The sequence below is a fragment of the Oncorhynchus mykiss genome, chromosome 4 (assembly GCF_057628025.1).
Source record: "Oncorhynchus mykiss isolate SJ-2025 chromosome 4, ASM5762802v1, whole genome shotgun sequence".
NCBI classification, from domain to species: domain Eukaryota; kingdom Metazoa; phylum Chordata; class Actinopteri; order Salmoniformes; family Salmonidae; genus Oncorhynchus; species Oncorhynchus mykiss.
In genome coordinates, this window is record NC_143025.1 from 54,577,703 (window position 1) to 54,593,515 (window position 15,813).

General features: G+C 41.4%; 1 protein-coding gene across 1 annotated transcript; it reads right to left on the reverse strand.

The window, feature by feature from the left end:
* Positions 1-227: 227 nt before the first annotated feature.
* On the reverse strand, positions 228-15,390 carry LOC110521982 (activator of 90 kDa heat shock protein ATPase homolog 1). Its single transcript, XM_021600006.3, has 9 exons — positions 14,928-15,390; positions 8,073-8,263; positions 5,462-5,544; positions 4,839-4,956; positions 4,635-4,726; positions 4,048-4,173; positions 3,570-3,671; positions 3,414-3,465; positions 228-747 (listed from the first exon to the last, which is right to left on the reverse strand). The coding sequence occupies exons 1-9, from the start codon at positions 15,005-15,007 to the stop codon at positions 575-577; spliced, it is 1,017 nt and encodes a 338-aa protein (XP_021455681.1). The 5' UTR covers positions 15,008-15,390; the 3' UTR covers positions 228-574.
* Between the last annotated feature and the right edge of the window lie 423 nt (positions 15,391-15,813).

Consider the following 15,813-nt stretch of genomic DNA (forward strand, 5'->3'; position numbering starts at 1 on the left):
CTTGGGATAATATATTGGAAATATAATTCAAAACCTTTTGTAATTAAATGTACCTCTTGTTGTCCATATTTCATTTGCACTGCAATTTGTTTTTATGTCTGTTTGTAAAATCTCTTAAGAATATCAAGCGTGAGCAACCTTTTTTCAAGAGAAACATCACTGGACATCGGGTAGCCACTAACCAGTAGTCTTGCACAATAAGTCATCATTAAACCCACAAGACATAATTCAGTAAAAATCGCATTTATTTCAGCACGACACACTTCAAAATGTGCAGAATTGAATAGAGAATACTGATCATTAATTCCAAATACTGTCAGCACGTAAATATACTGTCATTCGAGTGATTGTTTCTACATCTCCTTTGCTTAGACTCAGTGTGGTAAGCAGACCTCAAAGGAAGCCTTGAACCACTGACCCTTACACTGCAAGCCAGTCTTCCAAGTGGAAAGGGCACCGTTTGTCTACGCACACAGTATGGCTAGTGCTACAAGAGACAGTGCCAAAGAGAGTATTCATTCACATTAAATAATCAGGTTCTCTTTTTTGTTTTGTTCATGACTTAGAGTCAATCTCAATAGAGTCGGGCCCCGAATCCAAAAGTTTGTTTGATGGCTTCAAAGTAGTATCTCTTCCAACCCTCCTTCGTCCTATCCTCTTCTCCAGTAGGGACATCTTTACATTCCAGCTTCAGCTCAGTCTCATTGCCTCGATCCTTCATGTTTAGAGTGATAGTCGCATAGTGCTCTGGAAGAGGGAAATCAGAGTGAGTTGTTGCAAAAACAATATATCCAAGCCATTTATGTTACTATCCAGGGTTCCTCAAGTCCAGTCATGGGTCTCCAACAGGGTATGCAGGCTTTTGTTCCTGCCCAGTTTCAACACACCGGATCCAACTATAATCATCAAGCCTGTGATCAGTTTAATCAGGTATGTTAAAATCAAAATGTATTGGTCACGTCAGATTTACAGGTTTTACAGATGCAGCAAAATGCTTGTTACTAGCTCAAACAGTGCAGTTGAATCATATTTTTAGAACTAAACCAAGATGGAATCGACAAGCTGTGGTCTAACGGGAACAAATGAGTGATAGTGGGCAGAACAAGCATAGAGGCAGGCAGAGCCAAGCACGCGCTAGCGATATCCTATTGGCGCGTCCCAGTATACAACCGCATATTTCCGTTAAGGAAGTGTACAATAACTCAATTTGCTTTTGCACTCCTAAGCAGCGCATTTTTTAAAAATATATTTTTTTTTAATACTTTTGCGAACGGTAAAGTGCACAAAACTCTGTCCATAACAGATTCTACTTTTAGGAACAGAAAACTATTGATGAGAATTTACAAAATGTCAGCCAAAATCCATCTCGTTCCATCTTCTCCCACTGCCCGCCAGTGAGCTTGCTATCGCTTCCATAAAATATTTGGTTGTGAGCGGAAACGCCAACAGGATGCTTCACATTTATACAATCAGTGAGATATCGGTCTATCAGTGGTAGAATGTCTAGCAAATACCAAACAAATACACAGATAATCAAAACAAGAAATGTCAGAACGTGTCCAATTAACAAATCCAAAGTAGATATATCACGGGAGCAATGTCAGAATCCAGAATATAAATACAATGCTTCAGAAAGTATTCACACCCCTCGACTTTTTCCACATTGTTATTGTTGTTACAAAGTGGGATTACAATGGATTTGTCATTTTTTGTAAAAGATCTAAACAAAATACTCTGTCAAAGTGGAGGAAAAATTATACAAATTGTAATAAAAAAAAAAATTAAACACTAATACTGGATCTTGATTAAATAAGAATTCATCCCCCTGAGTCAATGCATGTTAGAATCACCTTTGGCAGCGATTACAGCTTTAAATCATGCTGGGTGAGTCTATAAATTTTGCACACCTGGATTATACAATATTTGCACGTTATTCTTTTAAAAAAATTCTTCAAGTACTGTCAAGTTGGTTGTTGATCATTGCTAGACAGCCATTTTCAAGTCTTGCCATAGATTTTTCAAGACAATTTACATCAAAACTGTAACTAGGCTACTCAGGAACATTCAATGTCATCTTGGTAAGCAATTCCAGTGTATATTTGGCCTTGTGTTTTAGATTGTCTGCTGAAAGGTGAATGTCTCCCAGTGTCTGTTGGAAAGCATACTGAACCAGGTTTTCCTCTAGGATTTTGCCTGTGCTTAACTTTAAATTTATCCTTAAAAAAAAACGACCTAGTCATTGTCGATGACAAACATACCCATAACATGGAGCCACCATCATGCTTGAAAATATGTGTTGGATTTGACCCAAACAAAACACTTTCTATTCAAGACCAAGTTCATTCTTTGCCACAATTTTAACAGTTTTACTTTAGTGCCTTATTGCAAACATTTGTATTCTGTACAGGCTTCCTTTTCACTCTGCCAATTAGGTTGGTATTGTGGAGCAACTACAATGTTTCCTCCCATCACAGCCATTAAACTCTAACTGTAACTGTTTTAAAGTTCCATTGGCCTCATGTTGAAATCCCTGAGCGGTTTCCTTCCTCTCCAACAACTGAGTTAGGAAGGACGCCCGTATCTTTGTAGTGACTGGGTGTATTGATACACGATCTAAAGTGTAATTAATTACTTCAACGGTAAAAGGGATATTCAATGTCCATATTTTTTCTGATTCTACCCACAGGTGCCCTTCTTTAAAAGGCATTGGAAAACCTCCCCGGTCTTTGTGGTTGAATCAGTGTTTGAAATCACTGCTCAACTGAGGGACCTTATAGATAAGTGACAGTTTGATAACCATGTAAATCTCTCTCGACCAGCTGACGTCAATATTTTCAGCTCTTTTTACTCTTAGCTTCTAAAATGTTATTAGCGTCAAAGTAGACATCACGCAAGACTACAAATCCCTGCAAGCTCCTTCATGTCATCTCTAGCTGGCACCTTTGCTAACAGGTAGTGTCAATTTAAAACTTGCACAAGACAGTTCACAGAATTGTCCATTTAAAGAAATGTAGCCAATTTATTAATTACTAAATTTAGCTAACAGATGGCTCTGATTCTCTGGATTAACTGTCTCGGAAGGGAGAATAACAATGATCAAGTGTCCTCTCTCCCCATGGAATTTCGGGAGAATTCTCCTCAGATTTCCTTTGTTAAAGTCCTCAGCAACAATAAATGTGGTTTCCAGTTTGCTCTATGAGTGTTATCCTTAGTTCTAGGATGAAACAAAAGTCTGCAAAACCTGTGGGTCCCCAGCAGCTAGTTGAGAAAGCAGTTAGTGTTGTAGAGATTACCTGTAAGAGAAATACCTAAGTGGAGACATGCTGAAATTAAAGTTGATATTGAAAGATACTGAGGTTAAAAGGAGCACACACAAAATCAAGAGGACAACTGGGCAAGGTGGGGAAACCTACCACATGGCCAGGTCTTGAACCTCCATTTCATAACAATCTTCTCATCTGGGACCTAAGAAGTGGAAACAAAAACTACAGTTAGATTTGGACATTCTTCCACAATGGGTTACGATTGATGGATAACACACATGATCTCAAGAAGGCACGTGTCCTCACCAGCTCTGTAAACTCTCCGTTGACACTACCCTCTAGCAGCTGAAACTTCCCTCCCTTTTCTCCGTCGACCACAGCTGCAGCATGGGTGAACGCCTGGACCATCTGCATTACCAGAGAGGAGACCAGAGGAGTCAAATCTATGATTCCTACAAGCTGTCAGCCAATTGTAGTCATGATTCAAAAGAGTTATGGGCCACCAATTTCAAAGTAGGTGGACATTATCTTACAATAGGCAACATTTCTGAACCGGAAGTAATCTACAGAGTTTAAGTCTAGTTGCTCCTCATTCCCAATTGAAAGCAACAGTAAAATCCAAGAGTTAATCAAAAATGTTTGCACTGGTGAAATACCACAGGGGAAAAAAGGATAAAAATGATGGGAAAACCCTTTCTTTAGAAGGCAAACTAGCACATGCACTCAATGCTATTCTTACTCTACCTGAGCTTGTTAACAAGGAAAAGACTACTTGATCACTCACGTTTTGGTTGATAAAGGTTCTGTACAGCTCATCAGGTGAGGTGAGGAAGGTCTCCTTGAGACTAAACTTGCAGGTTGAAATCTTGACCCCTGTGCTGGATGGTGGAGCAGAAGAAGAGGGACCAATCTGTGGACATACAACAGACAAGCATGATCATGAAGTCCCAGTATTTGTACTTTAATACTCGATAAGCCTGAATACTAGATATCCAAAACTTGGAAGTTGAGTAAAATAATTTTGGAATGGATTGTGGCGCTTTACATTGTATGAAGGGCGGTGGGGATGAACTTCAGTTACATTTTTGCAGATAAAAAAAAAAAAAGCACAAATGTCTTTATTTTCTTTTGCTAATTGGCCTCTTCTTGAACACAACATGTATGGAACATTCCTTACACTGTTATTGCTAGTTGGGTTTTATATCATTACCCCCTTGATACATTGGCTGCGTCCCAATTCTTCTCCGTTCTTCTGTTTGTATTGGATTGATGTAAACATTAGCTGGAAGTTTCCACCATTGTTAAATCCATAACGGTAGAGATTGAGGTTAGAGAATCAAGGCGTAAGGTAAGAAGGAAACTGCTACCCACCTGGGTTTTGTCAACTTTGACCTTTGTCTGCGATGGCTGTGGCTTGCTCGCCGCCCCATTCGCCGTGGGCAAGATCATGCCCTGAGTGAACTCTGCAATTATCGGAAACGTTCAAATTCAACTCGTATCAAGCTGAACTATCGCCTATAGAAATATGGCTATGAACAGGCAATAGAGTTAAATAGATTTGAATAATGGCCTCACCTGATTTCAGGTGGCCAACATAGCTCCCCAGGGCAGCTCGCACTTTCTTTGCTCCCTCCTTCCTCATGAGTTCGGTGAGAGGTGTATTGGGTTCATCCTTGCAAAGAACCACACTGATCTGTGCCCCCCCCCCCCAAAAAAGAGCGCAAAGACAAAACATAGTTATGTTAGGTGTGGTCTTGTTCTACCCATATAAAGGAAATAAATAAACTTAACTCCCTTTGGGCCCACTGATATCGACTAGATGTTGTTGGTGCTCCTATTGGAGAATGGTGTTGGTGCTACAGTTGGAAGTTAGCAGTGATGTTGCCATTACCAATTACTATCATTACAATTTCTTGAATGTTTAGTTTCTTTCCATCATTGTTCATTTTCTTTTTTATTTACTTTTTTGTGATGTCCTTGTATGAAGCCTTGGTGGGGTGAGAGGGAGGGATGGATGGGGGGGAAAGGGACTAGGGATGTTGTACTGTTTTCAATGTCTCTCTGTTCTCATATCTGAAAATTGTTAAATAAAGTAGAAAAGAAACAAATGTAACTTTTTCAAGAGTAACTAAAATTACAACCAACAGTTAGCAGCTGTCGATTAGCCTGAAAGAGCAAGGCATTCTGTCATAACCTACATCTAGGTCATCCATGTCATTTTCATCAGAGAGGTTGGGAACGTCAATGTTCCCTTTGTACTTGATTCCGGTTTTTGATGTTCCTGGGGGAGAAAGAAAGATCAGGAGATGTCATGAAGCCTACTTTGAAGACAGATACTATGACAACCCACCCACATCTCACTGAACCCCTGGGTCTTTGTGTACGGGATAATAAAGTTGTCACCACCGATAAATCTAAGCTAATCGAGAATTTCAATAAGCATTTTCCTACGGCTGGCTATGCTTTCCACCTGGCTCCCCTACCTCGGCCAACAGCTCTGCACCCCCCACAGCAACTTGCCCAAGCCCCGCGTCTCTTCCACCCAAATCCAGATAGTCAATGTTCTGAAAGAGCTGCAAAATCTGAACCCCGACAAATCAGCTTGGCTAGACAATCTGGACCCTCTCTTTCCTAAATTATCCACCCAAATTGAAAAAAATCGAATCAAATGTTATGTTACATACACATGGTTAGCAGATGTTAATGCGAGTGTAGCGAAATGCTTGTCCTTCTAGTTCCGACAATGCAGTAGTAACCAACGAGCAATCTAACCTAACAATTTCACAACAACAATTGTTGCCACCCCTATTACTAGTCTGTTCAACCTCTTTTGTATCGTCCGAGATCCCCAAACATTGGAAAGCTGCCACGGTCATCCCCCTCTTCAAAGGGGGGGGACACTGTTTTAGACCCATACTGTTAAAGACCTATATCTATCCTACCCTGCCTTGCTAAAGTCTTCGAAAGCCAAGTTAACAAATCACTGACCATTTCAAATCCCACCGTACCTTCTCCACTATGCAATCTGGTTTCCAAGCTGGTCATGGGTGCACATCAGCCACGCTCAAGGTCCTAAACAACATAACCGCCATCAATACAAAGACAGTACTGTGCAGCCGTCTTCATTGACCTGGACAAGGCTTTCGACTCTGTGAATCACTGCATTCTTATCGTCAGACTCAATTGCCTTGGCTTCTCAAACGACTGCCTCGTCTGGTTCACCAACCACTTCTCAGATAGAGTTCCGTGTTTCAAATTGGAGGGCCTGTTGTCCGGACCTCTGGCAGTCTATGAGGGTGCCACAGGGTTAAATTCTCAGGTCAACTCTTTTCTGTATATATCAATGATGTTGCTTTTGCTGCTGGTGATTCTCTGATCCACCTCTACGCAGACGACACCATTCTGTAAACTTCTGGCCCTTCTTTGAACACTTAACTAACATCCAGACGAGCTTCAATGCCATACAACTCTCCTTCCGTGGCCTCCAACTGCTCTTAACCACTCAATATGATTGGTCATATAAAAACCTTGGGACCCAAATGCATAAATGCAAGTAAAACTAAATGCATGCTCTTCAACCGATCGCTGCCCACACCCACCCGCCCGACTAGCATCACTACTCTGGACGGTTCTGACTTAGAATATGTGTACAACTACCTAAGTGTCAGGTAAGACTGTAAACTCTCCTTCCAGATTGACATTAAGCATCTCCAATCCAAAGTTAAATCTAGAATCGGCTTCCTATTTCGCAACAAAGCATCCTTCACTTATGCTGCTGCTAAACATACCCTCGTAAAACTGACCATCCTACCGATCCTCGACTATGTCATTTACAAAATAGCATCCAACATTCTACTCAGCAAACTGGATGTAGTCTATCACAGTGCCATCCGTTTTGTCACCAAAGCCCCATATACTACCCACCACTGCGACCTGTATGCTCTCTTTGGCTGGCCCTCGTTTCATATTTGTCACCAAACCCACTGGCTCCAGGCCATTTATAAGTCTTTGCTAGGTAAAGCCCCGCCTTATCTCAGCTCACTGGTCACCATAGCAACACACACCCGTAGCACACGCTCCAGCAGGTATATTTCACTGGTCATCCCCAAAGCCAACTCTTACCGCCATTCCTTCCAGTTCTCTGCTGCCAATGACTGGAACGAATTGCAAAAATCACAGAAGCTGGAGACATATCTCCCTCACTAACTTTAAGCATTGGCTGTCAGAGCAGCTTACCGATCACTGTACACAGCCAATCTATAAATAGCACACCCAACTACCTCATCCCCATATTGTTATTTATTTTGCACCCCAGTATCTCTACTTGCACATCTATCACTACAGTGTTAATGCTAAATTGTAATTATTTCACCACTATGGACTATTTATTACCTTACCTCCCTAATCTTTCTACATTTGCACACACTGTATATATATATATATATATATATATATATATATATATATATATATATATATATATATATATATATATATTTCTCTATTGTGCTATTGACTGTACGTTCGTTTATTCCATGTGTAACTCCGTTGTTTTTGTCGCACTGCTTTGCTTTATCTTGGCCAGGTCGTAGTTGTAAATGAGAACTTGTTCTCAACTGGCCTACCTGATTAAATAAAATAAATAAAAGTTAGTCTCATCACCATGGAAACGAGTGCTAAGCTGCACTTAGTTTAGCTCAAAACCCTCTGTTTCAATCAAAATGTGTGGTACTTTTTGCAGAAAACATCTTACTATATGTTCAACATGAGTTCCATACAGAGTGGTGTGTGAGAGTGTGCTGCACTCACCGGTCCACGTCGCCTTGACATTCCACTCATAGAAGTAGATGAGCTTTCCCTTGCGGTTGTTGATGGACGCCTCGCCGTCCAGTTTCGGGACGTCGGTGACCTCGCAGCTCCCCTCGGGGCCCTCCACGCGCAGCCCCAACAGGAGCTCCTTCAGCTTGTCTGTCGACCAGCCTGTCACATCACGCTCCGTCCTGTAGGGATACGCAATGAATTCATATATTCAACTGGGTTGTGTTCATCAGGGCACACAGTCACCCAACAAAGCATTCTGTAACAGAAACAAGCATTTGTTACTGAGAACTTCCCCGTGTCAGACCGCTCATATTTTGTGCCTTGTGTAATGAACTAGTAAAACTGTGATATGGTCATTTAGCTGTATGTATGTGTGTATGTGTGGCCCGTGCGGGTGTCAAACCCACAACCCAGGTGTTGCTGGCACCATGCCAGTAAAGCTCCATTGTAGCAGTGTGTGCATAGCCCTAGATGGACTCAAAAGAAAGTAATCCATTTCAATAACCTATCCTTAGGCAAGTGAATTTTTCCTTCAGAAATATAGTTCAATTGGGTTTATTTACATAATAATAAATATACATTACTTTCTGAAGACAATCACACCCCTGGACCTTTTCAAGATGTTGTTCAGCTACAGCCTGAATTTAAAATGGATTCAATTGACGTGCTTTTGTCACTGGCCTACACACAATACCCCATAATACCCCACAAAGTGGATTAAAAACCAACAACTAATGAATAAATTTAAAAAGTATTCAATCCCTTTTATGTCAAGCCTGAATCTTGATTAACAGCCACATACTAAAATGCATGGACTCTGTGTGCAATAAGAGCTTAACATGAGTTTTGAATGACTAACTCATCTCTGTACCCAACACATACAGATAATTGTAAGGTCCCGCAGGGGAGCAGTACATTTTAAACACAGATTCAACCACAAAGACCAGGGAGATTCTCCAATGCCTCTTAAAGAAAAGGGGACCTATTGGTAGATATAATTGCACAGTGAAGTTAATTACACTATGGATGGTGTATCAATACACAGAGTCACTACAAAGATACTGGCGTCCTTCCTAACTCAGTTGTTGGAGAGGAAGGAAACCGCTCAGGGATTTCAACATGAGGCCAATGGTGACTTTAAAACAGTTACATAGTTTAATGGCTGTGATGGGAGAAAACTGAGGATGGATCAACAACATTGTAGTTACTCCACAATACTAACCTAATTTACAGACTGAAAAGGAAGCCTGTACAGAATAAACATATTCCCAAAAAAAGCATCCAGTTTGCATCAATGCACTAAAGTAATACTGCAAAAAATGTGGCAAAGCAATTCACTTGCTTTTTGTACTGAATACAAAGTGTTCAAATCCAACACATTACATAGTTTCACTCTCCATTTTTTCAAGCATAGTGGTGCCTGTGTGTTATTGACCGGGGAGTGTCAAGATAACATTTTTTTAAAGCAATGGAACAGAGCTAAGCACAAGCAAAATGTGGAAAATCTGGTTCAGTCTGCTTTCCACCAGACACTGGGAGATGAATTCACCTTTCAGCAAGACAACCTAAAACACAAGGCCACATCTACACTAGAGTTGCTTACCAAAAAGACAATGAATTTTCCTGAGTGGCCAAGTTACAGTTCCAACTTAAAATCTACTTGAAAATCTCTGGCAAAACCTGAAAATGTCTGTCTAGTAACAAGCAACTACCACTTTGACAGAGCTTGAAGAATTTTTTTAAATAATCAAAAATAATGGGAAAATGTTGCGCAATTCAGGTGTGGAAAGCTCTTAGAGAACCAGACAAGAGATATTCTGTTTTTAATTTTTAAACTGTCCAAGACAGTTCACAAAAGAACATACCAGAGCGGCATCATTTACTAGGATCACCTCGTTACCGCCAGTGTTGAATACATTGAGCTCGTTGACAAATCAAACCACGGGACGCTTTTTCACATATTTGCCAAAAAGGTCCACGGTGGGTCTGTGTAAGCTAATATAAATGTATTGGGAGACAGGTTTATGGCAGTGAATGTCATTCATTTACAGCTATAGTATTTCTCAGTTAAGTAACATAAGTAGGCCTACAGTATCACAGAGAGGTCAAACAGGTAGTGTGTGTGTGTGTGTGTGTGTGTGAATATCCTGTGTCCACAGCAACATGATTGATTATTCTCTAACCCCAGTGCATGTGGTGTACAGTGGAGAGGGTAAAAACCTTCAAGTTCCTCAGCGTGTACATCACTGACGACCTGAAATAGTCCCCTCACACAGAGAGTATGGTGTAGGGGGCTGAAGACATTTGGCTTGGCCTCTAAGACCCTCACTAACTTCTAAGGATGCACCATTGTGAGCATCCTGTCGGTCTGCATCACCGACTGGTACGACAATTGCACTGTCTACAAATGCAGGGCTCTCCAGATGGTGGGCCAGCCAACCCAACACATCATTGGGGGCACACAGCCTGCTCCCCAGGAAATTTACAGCACCTGGAGTAAAAGGCCAAGAAGATTATCAAGGACCTCAGCCAGGAGGAGGAGACAGTACAGGTACATCAAAGTCTGGAGGAAACCATACGGTGAAGCATGGTGGCGGCATCATGCTGTGTGTATGTTCTGCCGCGGCAGGGCCTGGGAGACTAGTCAGGATCGGGGCAAAGATGAACAGAGAAAAGTACAGAGATCTTTGATGAAAACCTGCTCCAGAGCACTCAGGACCTCAGACTGGGCCAAAGGTTCACCTTCTAGCAGCAATAATGCTATACAGAGTAATCTACTCACGTTCGCATACGCCGATTCGTGGTCCGTCTATATCCGGGTTGCATACAGTTTATACCATAGACATTAAAACCAGTAGATAGGAATACTTGGAATGTCAGCGCTATGGAAAACTCCCGATGTCACATGAAGCCGGACGTATTTATTGAAACAATAACAATATTACACATCAATACAGGGACATTTCTGTGAATACAATGAACAAATGGAAGTATTTGAATATGAAGCGCATGTAATATTCAGAGATGCAAACTGGCGAGGGCCCAAAAAGGTGTTTTTTTTTGTTTTGTTTTTTCACTGACACGCAAACACGGGGATCCTTTTTTGTTGCTTTAATTTTCTAGTGACTTTTAGGCTGGAATCCCTTCTTGAAATGCAGGTTAACTGTACTAACTAAACAACAAATAACATGATCAGTCTCGATTGTTGCAGTTAGCGATGACAGCCTTTATAATAGAACGCTTGTGACCACACACACACTAAATATTGCACTAGAATGAAACAAACAAGCATTCTATTTATGCTCTATTATTGTGGCCACTATAGTAGACATGGAGTAAGTGCACAAGGTTACATGTGTGCAAAAGTAACGTTCACGGAGTAAAACATTTAATAATCCCCCCTCACGCACACGAAAGTGTTACAGTACGGTCAAGTTCAACACAGCAAAAGCAATATCTTTGGGTTACACTGCACATTATACACTTTCTGCCTGTGTACACCTGTTCTACAATGTGCCAGCAGCAGAACATGAGACCCTTTGTTGGCATAATTGATCTCTTTCGGGCAGAATACGTACTCCTTATTGAAAGAGGGAAAGTGTGTGGTGTTCCTTTTCACCTCTATTGGCATCCAGCTTAAAGCCAGGCCCAGCTCCACTTGATCCCTGAATCCCTTTGTTTAACAAGCGACATCTAATTTTCACCTAATTCTCCCATTCTGAAAATCAACCAGAGGGAAAACATTAGTTCATTAGCTAGCTAACATTTCACACAGAATGCCAGGGTCCAGTGAGCAACTAACGTTATTTAAGGAGCGGCAAGGAGTCGTATAACCAGTTAATAATATAGACAATTGTTTCCTCGAGCTAACGTCACCTCATCTGATGTTGAAACGTTCTTTTACCTCATTTTCACATCATAAACTAAATGATTTGATCAGCTAAGTTAGCGTAAATGTTACTCAACATTTTTCTGGCTAGCTAACAGAGAATTCGATCCAGCTACTGTAGCAAGATACTTAAAAATGCTAGTGTTGTAACTGGCAAACTGCCTTTCCAGAGCACTCGCTGATGCTGGAACTAGCTATTTGGTTGGCTCTTCTCTTCAGTCGCATATATATATATATATATATATATATATAAAAATCGCTAATGATGTAAGTGGCAGTAACTAGCAAAAGATCATGCTCAATGTGGTCATTAACACCCTGCCTGAGAGAGTCAACCTTAATGTCTATGGCATAGGGATCCACCGACTTGACATTTTTGGGCGATACCGATATTTTCCTTGCCAAAAAATCTGATACCGATACCCGATTAAAAATATTTTGTCCTTAAGCATTCTAGTACAGTTAAATATCACACACACACTGACCAAGAAGTTATTTTGTAATTTACGTATATGTCCCCATCACCAGTAAAACCTATTTCTTTCACTTACTTGCTGTGCTGTTTCGTTGTTCAATCGTTTCATTCTCAACCAGGATTTCATCATACATGTCAAGCAGCTTTCAGCTCTGTCTGTCCGTGGCCTCTTCTGTCGTGGGTCTTCCTCCTCGGGGGGCACTGTCACTGTGTCCCTTTCCATCTTGTCCAGCTGTGTCTAACATTTGACGTAAACCCTATTTCTAGTCTGCATCGAAGTAGCAGTAAAGAGGCTCAGAGAGAATGCCACTGAATCGTTTGATCACAGCCTCTAGTACTTTTCCAAGTTAACCCAACAGTCTGTGTTGGCATTTTTGTTGAGCAGGCATTTCAATGCCATGACAGGGTATCACGTCTGCTGCAAACGCAGTTGAGCTTATTTCTCCAGTCAGTTGTTTGAATGGAGCTAGGAGTGTTCGTGCTTCAAACATGTTCTCAAATGCCATTGAAATGGCAGCAGCAGTATGAGAACCAGCACATTAATGAGCATGCAATACGGCTTTCCTCAGTATGAAATCCTTGTCGACCCACTGGGCTGTCAGACTTGGCATGCTCATGGGGCTGACCACTGATCCAAATGTCAGTCGTGAGGCTAATAGCAGTGAGTAGCATGGATGTTCATTTCAAAAATACTGTGTAACTCCGGTAGGGCAACATCTGAAAAAAATCACCTACTTGGTAATGTGTACTGGGGCTCGACCAGTCAAGTGCAATGAATACCATTATCTTGGTGTTAATGGATTTCGTTGCATGATTTCGTTGCAACGTTGCATGTGGTATTTTTGTTATCTTCCTTTGAAACTGAAAAATAGATCCACACAACACATTGTGGGCTAGGTTGGGAATGCTGTGTTGCACGTGCAGCGCTGGATTCTCCGTGGCGTCATTCGTCATCTACCTACGTTATATAGGTATGAACGTCAGCTTTGACATCGGTTTTGCACATTGGCGTTAAACTAGACATCGGGCCAATGCAGATGTTGGCATTTATAGCTAATATCGTCCGGTTCCTATATACTTACGATTCATCGACCAATCCCATCGTGATTGGTCTGTCAGCACGGTCCTGTATGACGACAAATGTAGTCCTCAGAATGAGTCACTATTTAATTAAATATCTGGATTTGTAGCAAATGTTCAAATAATTCACTGTGGGGACGGAACTTGATCATCATAAACACATTATAGAGCCCAAAACGGGCGTCTAAAACGTTTTAGTTTGGCAGTTCTGACGATCGTAATTTACATAGGCTTCCTCAGACAGACCTGGCATTTTGGCAGCGCTAGGTTGCTATGCAGCAGCAGAGCTCGTGACTTCACGCTCCAGACCAGACACTGGGGGCGTGGTTTATATATGGACCAACATCACACGCACAATGAATGTTTTATACCAAGGCAGTTGTGTTAAGTACTTAAGTGTACATTAAAGTACTACTTAAATAGTTTTTGGGGGTATCATTACTTTCTTTATATTTGACAACTTTCACTATATTCCTAAAGAAAATTATGTACTTTTTACTCCATACATTTTCCCTGACACCCAAAAGTACATTATATTTAGATGTCTTATTTAACTAGGCAACTCAGTTAAGAACAAATTCTTATTTACAATGATGGCCTACCCCGGCCAAACCCATAACCTGGACGACGCTGGGCCAATTGTGCTCCGCCCTATGGGACTCCCAATCACGGCCTGTTGTGATACAGCCTGGAGTCGGACCAGGGTCTGTAGTGACACCTCTAGCACTGACATGCAGTGCCTTAGACCGCTGCGCCACTCAGAAGCCCAATGCTTAGCAAGACAGAAAATGGTCCAATTCGCACACTTATCAAGAGAACATCCCTGGTCATCCCTACTGCCTCTGACCTGGCAGACTTACTAAACACAAATGTTTTGTTTTTAAATGATGACTGAGCATTGGAGTGTGACCCTGGCTATCCGAAAATTTGAAAAAACTATTGTGCTTTTAATTATCCACACTTTTCCTTTTGACACTTGAGTATATTTTAGCAACTACATTTACTTTTAATACTTAGGTATATTTAAAAACATACTTTTAGACTTTTACTCAAGAAATATGTTAGTATTTTACTGGGTGACTTTCACTTGAGTAATTTTTTTATTAAGGTATATTTACTTTTCCTCAAATATGAGAATTTAGTACTTTTTCCACCACCGCCCAAAGGTGATGACTAACGTATTTTTAGGCATTTTCCACTGACTTCTCTATGTGGGAGTCTGGGCCGGGCGTTAATTAAACTGCAGTGCAGTACCGAAGCAAAACTGTTGTGGGAGCAGTCTAAACCGTGTTGCTACTTCCGGAACCCTTGCCTTGGTCTGATAATAGCTTGCCAGTGAGCAGGCCTTTCCAATCTCGAAAGGCAGTGTGCTTTCTTCAACTAAGCTAACGTTACTCACCAATGCCAGTTGTTGACGTTTGTTGCGTCGGCTCTCTCCTCCACGATCCAGCGTGGATCCCCTTCTCCCCATTTAGCCATGACGACAGTAGTAACTTACTATCAAACAAGCTGTACAATTGCGTCCCCGAAGCTTGCTAACGAGAGCTAACTAGCTAGCTAAATTAATCGCAAATGCCGGCACCGAAAGGAACGAACGTGATGATTAGCTAACTAACGTTAGCAAGCTAAACCGATTAAGTAAATAAGTCGACTATTATCTCAAATTGCGTTATGGCCGTAACTATGTTCCTGAGCGACGGTTTTCCTCTTGGTTTTGACCCTGGTCTTTCTAGAAAAGTCGTTTTGACATGCAAGGAGCTTTCGCCATTACCATATGAAGGTGGTGTACAGCTACAGACGGAAGTGACGCATATACCCCTCCCCCCCAAAAAAAATGCAGCAGCAGAGTTCCTTCTTCGTCTGTAGATTTTTTTATGGCAGTTGGCAACCAACTTTAAGTTGCATTACCGCCACCAACTGGATTGGAGTGTGGACCAGAGACAGTGAAGGTCTAAATCATGTTCACTTAGAACTGAATCTACTCCTTCCTCAACATCTCTTACCATCTCAAACATCCCTAGATCTATCACTGGCTGAGGGAGAAACCAAGGTGGAATGCCAGGTAGAACCACAGAGGGGTTAAACTCCCTCCCAAGCAACACCATCTTGCTCGCCATGTCATTGCCTATCCACCCAAAGCTTGTACTCAGATTTCATACATTTCCCCAGCACTATAGGAGTACCTTTTTGTAGGATGTGTAACCTTATGTTCTTGTACATTTACCCAATATGTCATGCTAACTATTGTCTTCCTCTCTACCTGTATCGCTGCCAACAGGGAGGTA

Coding starts and splice junctions, on each gene's coding strand:
- LOC110521982 (XM_021600006.3), bottom strand. CDS start 15,007: ATGGCTAAATGGGGAGAAGGGGATCCACGCTGGATCGTGGAGGAGAGA. Junction 5,545..8,072: donor TGTCAAGGCGACGTGGACCG/GTGAGTGCAGCA, acceptor TTTCTCCCCCAG/GAACATCAAAAACCGGAATC. Junction 3,672..4,047: donor GAACCTTTATCAACCAAAAC/GTGAGTGATCAA, acceptor CTGGTAATGCAG/ATGGTCCAGGCGTTCACCCA.